Raw genomic sequence first — 8,075 nt, forward strand, 5'->3', positions numbered from 1 at the left:
GGTCAGCCTGTCAGTGCTCAGACCATACGCCGCACACTACATCAAATTGGTCTGCATGGCTGTCACCCCAGAAGGAAGCCTCTTCTGAAGTCTCTACACAAGAAAGCCCGCAAACAGTTTGTTGAAGACATGTCAACAAAGGACATGGATTACTGGAACCATGTCCTATGGTCTGATGAGACCAAGATTAATTTGTTTGGTTCAGATGGTCTCAAGCATGTGTGGCGGCAATCAGGTCAGGAGTACAAAGATAAGTGTGTCATGCCTACAGTCAAGCATGGTGGTGGGAATGCCATGGTCTGGGGCTGCATGAGTGCAGCAGGTGTTGGGGAGTTACATTTCATTGAGGGACACATGAACTCCAATATGTACTGTGAAATACTGAAGCAGAGCATGATCCCCTCCCTCCGGAAACTGGGTCGCAGGGCAGTGTTCCAGCATGATAATGACCCCAAACACACCTCTAAGACGACCACTGCTTTATTGAAGAGGCTGAGGGTAAAGGTGATGGACTGGCCAAGCATGTCTCCAGACCTAAACCCAATAGAACATCTTTGGGGCATCCTCAAGCGGAAGGTGGAGGAGCGCAAAGTCTCAAATATCCGCCAGCTCCGTGATGTCGTCATGGAGGAGTGGAAAAGCATTCCAGTGGCAACCTGTGAAGCTCTGGTAAACTCCATGCCCAGGAGAGTTAAGGCAGTTCTGGGAAATAATGGTGGCCACACAAAATATTGACACTTCAGGAACTTTCACTAAGGGGTGTACTCACTTTTGTTGCCGGTGGTTTAGACATTAATGGCTGTATATTGAGTTATTTTGAGGGAAGAATAAATTTACACTGTTATATAAGCTGCACACAGACTACTTTTCATTGTGTCAAAGTGTCATTTTGTCAGTGTTGTCCCATGAAAAGATATAATTAAATATCTGCAGAAATGTGAGGGGTGTACTCACTTTTGTGATACACTGTATATTTATAACCTTATGATTTAGAACTTGAGTTACCCTCCTACATTCAGATACACTTTTGATGTACTCCAAAACTGTTTGTTTCTGGAACTAGATGCTAACAAACTGTCATGAAGCTCAATTACTAAATACCAAGCTGTTCAGTGAGATGTAGTCCATACTGAGTATTACACTTGTGATGTACTGTTTATCGAATCCCACTGTGGTTGCACTTTCTGAAAACTTCAATGTTGGTACTGTGTTTTGTACATAATTCAGATTTATACGTGTTTCATGTTTTGTAGACATTTCACTTAACTGTATGGTGCTTTGTTAAACATTTTCCATTTAAATGAATTCTGATTGCACTTATTGTATTGTATTGTATGCTGTATTGTGTTAAAGACGTCTGATTCTTACACTGATCAGCCATAACATTAAATATATAACATTACCTCGTTTCTACACTTACTGTTCATTTGTGTGAAAATTATTTGGGTAAAAAATAGCTGAACTGTGGTGGATTTTGATCCATTTTGATGCTGAATTTAACAAAAGTTATTTATATACTGCATTTTCATACTGCAAGTTCTGTATATGTTCTAAAGTTCTATATAACATGTAAGAGCTGCAAAATTTCACAGTAATTTAAAGTGTTATGCAGACAAATCTTAACCTACTTCTAATTTTTTTGAGCTTATATTTTTAAATGAAGAAAAACAATTTAAAACTACAGGTAACATGTTTTAGGGAAAAATGCTTTTATTTTGACAGTTTATTAATGTATTTCAATAATAAAAAAAGACAATTTAACAGATAATTTTTGCAATACCTCTGACAGTTAATTTAAAATTGGGCTTTTGCTAAGTAAAATTACATGGCTTTTTTTGTTTTATATGCTAATTTCTTGTGATAACAGTAGAATATATCTGTACTTAAACTTTTCTTTATCATTTATAAAGAGAATTATTCTGTTTTTTAGAGGTGTATGACACTGTTCTAACAATTAATATATGTTAAAAATAGAAGATTTCATGAAAATATAGGACAATTTCCTGTAAAATTACAGTGATAGATGTTAATTATGGTAAATATAATTACCGTTTTTTTACAGTTTATCTCCGTTTTAAATTTTACAGTATTTTTCAATTTTTTTACAGGCATTCTCTGGCGCCCCTGCTGCCAGAAAAATACCGTTTTTTTACGCTATTTTTTTTTACAGTGAGATTAAAACAAACCCTGGTGCGATTGCTCTGTTAGGGCATTTCGTTACAGTAAGTGTTAACTTTCCTTTCAAATGAATGGACAATACAAACCAATACAAACACATTGTGCAGTATGAGAACAGACTACCTTTGTTTGGTGTGTGCAGGGGAGGATTTTCTGGTGCTGTTTTTACTACTTTATTCATTTTACCACTTCTTGCTGTGTTTCCAGGTGTTTAAAAATACCAGCAGGTGTACACAACCCAGATAAGTAAGATTGTGAGTGTGAATGCTAAGCAAACCAGAACTAAAATGTAACAATGTATTATCTTCGTTGGTCTGGACAAAGGGAACCTGAACTACAAGTACTTATGAGATAACAGATTTCTGTGACTACATAATATCACTCTGCTTGAAACAAGACGATAATGCCATCCTTTCTACCAAGAGAATCAGACAGGAGCTTCTTGCTTGTACAAAAAAAGCATACTTGACTGTTATCAGTGTCACCCATATATGCAGCTTTTAAATTATTCTTGGATCACATCTAACCATACAGACAAATTCTGTTTTGGGTATTCTTTACAACCATGGCATTTTTCCATGTTTTTTTTCATGGGTATAGTCAAACTAGCCCTATTTATATGGGTCAAGTCACCTGCCTGTGTTCAAGCAGTCACTAGTGAGAAATTAGGAGGCCATGAAACAAAGACAAATTACATTATTTTCCCTACCAAAAGTTCCCTTGTACCCACAATAAACTCACATTCATTAGTGTTCCATTCATTCCATAACAAGAACATACGCACATGTCCATGTCACGCTTGGAGCCTCAGGGTGATCCTGTGCTCCAGTGTGCCACGCCCTTCTCTCCCCAATCTCCAGCCAGCCTCCCTCTCCTGATTGGTTAGCTGGGGCTAATTAGCCCCAGCTGCTACTATTTAGGAGAGGCTCAGGGAAAGGCTGGTTGGAGATTATTGAGGGTAACTCTGTCTGTTTGCTCTGGTGACTGTTGCTCCTTGCTCCTTGCTCCTTGCTCCTTGCTCCTTGCTCCTTGCTCCTTGCTCCTTGCTCCTTGCTCCTTGCTCCTTGCCGTTTCATCCGGTCTGTTTAGCCTGTCCGTTAGCCTGTTTGGTCTGTTTAGTCTGTTTGGTCTGTTTAGTCTGTTTGGTCTGTTTAGTCTGTTTAGTCCTGTTTAGTCTTTGTTTAGCCTGTCCGTTAGCCTGTTTAGTCTGTTTAGTCTGTTTAGTCTGTTTAGTCCTGTTTAGTCTTTGTTTAGCCTGTCCGTTAACCTGTTTAGTCTGTTTAGCCAGTTAGTCTGTTTAGTCCTGTTTAGTCTGTTTAGTCCTGTTCTGTCTGTTTAGTCCTGTCCTGTCTGTTTAGTCTGTTTAACCTGTTTAGTCTGTTTAGCCTGTGTAGCTTTGTTAGCCTGTTTAGTTTAGTCACTGTTCAGCCCCTGTCTGTTAGCTTAGTCCTTGTTTGTTAGCCTGTGTGTATTAGCCTGTCCGTTAGCCTGTTTAGTCTGTTTAGTTCTGTTTAGTCTGTTTAGTCCTTAATCCTGTTAGTCTGTTTAGCCTGTTAGTCTGTTTAGTCCTGTTAATCTGTTTAGTCCTGTTAGTCTGTTTAATCCTGTTAGTCTGTTTAGCCTGTTAGTCTGTTTAGTCCTGTCCAGTCTGTTTAGTCCTGTTAGTCTGTTTAATCCTGTTGGTCTGTTTAGCCTGTTAGTCTGTTTAGTCCTGTTAATCTGTTTAGTCCTGTTAGTCTGTTTAGTCCTGTTTAGTCTTTGTTTAGCCTTGTTAGCTTTGTTAGTCCTCTTAGCGTGGTATGTCCTGTCTTTTGTTATATTAAATCTGTTGTTTACACATCTCTGCGTTTGTGTCCGCCCCTCCTGTCCGTCTAGCCCACAAAGCGTTACAGAATAATCTCCCCCTATTAGGACACAGCGAGATGTTGCTTGTTCATGTTTTCCCAGACTTGGGATCTATGAGGTTTCCTCTAGTCTTCCCGCTTAGTAGGCCGGCTCCTTATGATGGAAGCAACCATAGGGTTGAAGGCTTCCTTCTACAGAGCCAGCTCTACCTGCAGAACCTTCTGGACCCCCAGCCAACTGAAATCGACAAGGTACGATTTATGATGTCTAGACTGAGGGGTGCTGCTCGTGAGTGGGCTAAGCAGCTTTGGTCTGACAGGGGAGTTGTGCTGAACTCGGTGAAGGATTTTGAGGGCCTCATGAGAACCCAATTTTCATGTAGCAAAGTGCCCACTGCAGCTTATACCTGGCATCCAGTGCCCACTGGGGAGGTTAAGTTTTCCCCAGTGCCCACTGCGGATGTGGTCCAGGAGCCAGTGCCCGCTTATAAAGCTCGTGACTGTCCCAAGTCCATGTTAGGAGCCAGCCAAAATTATTTAGGTCCTATTTCCTGTTTCGACCCCAAGGGCTCCGAGGGTCTCTCTGTTTGTTTGCCGGCTCCAGTCCCGTGTACTCAGGTTCAGCTGAGTTCAGTTTCTCCAGGGTCCAAACAGCTGACTTTTGACGCATATCCAGGGTCCAAGCAGCTGATTTCGGATGCCCCTCCAGTGTTTTCGCAGCTGAGTCCAGTTTCTCCAGGGTCCAAACAGCTGACTTTTGACGCCTCTCCAGGGTCCAAGCAGCTGATTTCGGACGCCTCTCCAGTGTTTTCGCAGCTGAGTCCAGTTTCTCCAGGGTCCAAACAGCTGGCTTTTGACGCATATTCAGGGTCCAAGCAGCTGATTTCGGACGCCTCTCCAGTGTTTTCTCAGCTGAGTGACGTTTCTCCAGTGTTTTTGCAGCTGACTTTGGACGCCTCTCCAGGGTCCTCGCAGCTGAATGACGTTTTTCCAGTGTTTTCGCTAGTGACTTCGGACGCCTCTTCAGGGTCCTCACAGCTGTTTCAAGGAGTTTCTCAAGGATTTTCGCAGCTGACTCCCGAAGCCTCTTCGCCAGGCTCACCGCAGCTGACTCCCGAAGCCTCTTCGCCAGGCTCACCGCAGCTGACTCCCGAAGCCTCTTCGCCAGGCTCACCGCAGCTGACTCCCGAAGCCTCTTCGCCAGGCTCACCGCAGCTGACTCCCGAAGCCTCTTCGCCAGGCTCACCGCAGCTGACTCCCGAAGCCTCTTCGCCAGGCTCATCGCAGCTGACGCCCGAAGCCTCTTCGCCAGGCTCACCGCAGCTGACTCCCGAGGCCTCTTCGCCAGGCTCACCGCAGCTGACTCCCGAGGCCTCTTCGCCAGGCTCACCGCAGCTGACTCCCGAAGCCTCTTCGCCAGGCTCACCGCAGCTGACTCCCGAAGCCTCTTCGCCAGGCTCACCGCAGCTGACTCCCGAAGCCTCTTCGCCAGGCTCACCGCAGCTGACTCCCGAAGCCTCTTCGCCAGGCTCACCGCAGCTGACTCCCGAAACCTCTTCGCCAGGCTCCACGCAGCTGGCTTCTGTTCCTGAGTTGGCGCATCCCGATGGCGCTCCTGTTCCCGAGTTGGCGCATCCCGATGGCGCTCCTGTTCCCGAGTTGGCGCATCCCGATGGCGCTCCTGTTCCCGAGTTGGCGCATCCCGATGGCGCTCCTGTTCCCGAGTTGGCGCATCCCGATGGCGCTCCTGTTCCCGAGTTGGCGCATCCCGATGGCGCTCCTGTTCCCGAGTTGGCGCATCCCGATGGCGCTCCTGTTCCCGAGTTGGCGCATCCCGATGGCGCTCCTGTTCCCGAGTTGGCGCATCCCGATGGCGCTCCTGTTCCCGAGTTGGCGCATCCCGATGGCGCTCCTGTTCCCGAGTTGGCGCATCCCGATGGCGCTCCTGTTCCCGAGTTGGCGCATCCCGATGGCGCTCCTGTTCCCGAGTTGGCGCCTCCCGATGGCGCTCCTGTTCCCGAGTTGGCGCCTCCCGATGGCGCTCCTGTTCCCGAGTTGGCGCCTCCCGATGGCGCTCCTGTTCCCGAGTTGGCGCCTCCCGATGGCGCTCCTGTTCCCGAGTTGGCGCAGCCCGATGCCGCTCCTGTTCCCGAGTTGGTGCCCCCTGATGGCACTCCTGTTCCCGAATGGGCGTCCCTCGGCGACGCTCCTGTTCCTGAGTTGGTGTCCTCCGACGGCACTTCTGTTCCTGAGTTGGTGTCCTCCGACGGCACTTCTGTTCCTGAGTTGGTGTCCTCCGACGGCACTTCTGTTCCTGAGTTGGTGTCCTCCGACGGCACTTCTGTTCCTGAGTTGGTGTCCTTCGAAGGTGCTTCTGTTTCCTCGTTGGCACTCCCAGATGGCGCTCCTGTTTCCGAGATGACGCCCCCAGATGGCGCTCCTGTTTCTGTGTTGGCGCCCTCCGATGGTACTTCTGTTCCGGCGATGGCGCCCCCCGACGGCGCTTTTGAACTCTCGTCGGCGCTCCCCGACAGCGCTTCTGGTCTCCTATCATGCCTACTGCAAGGCATATTAAATTACTTCAAATATGCCCCTCAGGGTCCAGGACCTCCTTTTTGTTTTTGGTTTTTTCATTTGGGCATGCCAGGAGTCGTGCCTTCAGGGAGGGGCCTACTGTCACGCTTGGAGCCTCAGGGTGATCCTGTGCTCCAGTGTGCCACGCCCTTCTCTCCCCAGTCTCCAGCCAGCCTCCCTCTCCTGATTGGTTAGCTGGGGCTAATTAGCCCCAGCTGCTACTATTTAGGAGAGGCTCAGGGAAAGGCTGGTTGGAGATTATTGAGGGTAACTCTGTCTGTTTGCTCTGGTGACTGTTGGCTCCTTGCTCCTTGCTCCTTGCTCCTTGCCGTTTCATCCGGTCTGTTTAGCCTGTCCGTTAGCCTGTTTAGTCTGTTTGGTCTGTTTAGTCTGTTTGGTCTGTTTAGTCTGTTTAGTCCTGTTTAGTCTTTGTTTAGCCTGTCCGTTAGCCTGTTTAGTCTGTTTAGTCTGTTTAGTCTGTTTAGTTCTGTTTAGTCTGTTTAGTCCTTAATCCTGTTAGTCTGTTTAGCCTGTTAGTCTGCTTAGTCCTGTTAATCTGTTTAGTCCTGTTAGTCTGTTTAATCCTGTTAGTCTGTTTAGCCTGTTAGTCTGTTTAGTCCTGTCCAGTCTGTTTAGTCCTGTTAGTCTGTTTAATCCTGTTGGTCTGTTTAGCCTGTTAGTCTGTTTAGTCCTGTTAATCTGTTTAGTCCTGTTAGTCTGTTTAGTCCTGTTTAGTCTTTGTTTAGCCTTGTTAGCTTTGTTAGTCCTCTTAGCGTGGTATGTCCTGTCTTTTGTTATATTAAATCTGTTGTTTACACATCTCTGCGTTTGTGTCCGCCCCTCCTGTCCGTCTAGCCCACAAAGCGTTACAGTCCACCACGTGTATGTACGTTTGTGTGTAACTTTAGACTTTAATTTTATACTGTATTAATAATCAATCATTTGCTTAAAAAGATCAAAAGCATTTTCTACTAACACAAGAATTCACAATTTAGAATCTGGTCATTTTTGACCTGGTGTTAGGCAACTTAAATATATCATAAATAATTCCATTGTGTCCAGTGTGGTCCAAAGTTCAGCACAGGCATGCAGAGACTAAAATCCTAATATCTAATAAGGATCCTTGTACTCTATGCCTACAGGTACAATAAAATAACAAAACGAGTTTTTATTACCTGAGCAGGCTGTAAAATAGAACAGGAGGAGAATGAAGCAGTCCATGTCAGCAGCACCATGCTGTAACTAAACCCCTTTCAGTCTACAGCAACTTTTCTTCTCTATAATGTGGTTCGCTGATCTATGAGTGTTCCAGAGGAGGCTGTACTAGCGTATGATTTTACAGCAGTTCTGTTTTTCAGTTTCCCTCCTTTTTTCTTTGTCTGGATTTATTTCATTCTTATGCATTCTTTATCCTTGTTTACTATTGTATGTCTAATGCTGTTAGCATGTAACTTTTATAACTTGAATAGCCCCTTTTCC

The 8,075-nt window shown here is 45.8% G+C and overlaps 1 protein-coding gene across 1 annotated transcript in view; it reads right to left on the reverse strand.

The window, feature by feature from the left end:
• Positions 1 to 7,852, reverse strand: part of LOC134314335 (CD276 antigen-like) — a 32,857-nt gene extending 25,005 nt beyond the window's left edge. Inside the window, exon 1 of the mRNA XM_062994911.1 lies at positions 7,772 to 7,852. Coding sequence (XP_062850981.1) covers positions 7,772 to 7,817 — 46 coding nt within the window. The 5' untranslated portion in view covers positions 7,818 to 7,852. The remainder of the gene's footprint in view (positions 1 to 7,771) is intronic.
• Between the last annotated feature and the right edge of the window lie 223 nt (positions 7,853 to 8,075).

Source organism: Trichomycterus rosablanca, chromosome 5, assembly GCF_030014385.1.
Source record: "Trichomycterus rosablanca isolate fTriRos1 chromosome 5, fTriRos1.hap1, whole genome shotgun sequence".
NCBI classification, from domain to species: domain Eukaryota; kingdom Metazoa; phylum Chordata; class Actinopteri; order Siluriformes; family Trichomycteridae; genus Trichomycterus; species Trichomycterus rosablanca.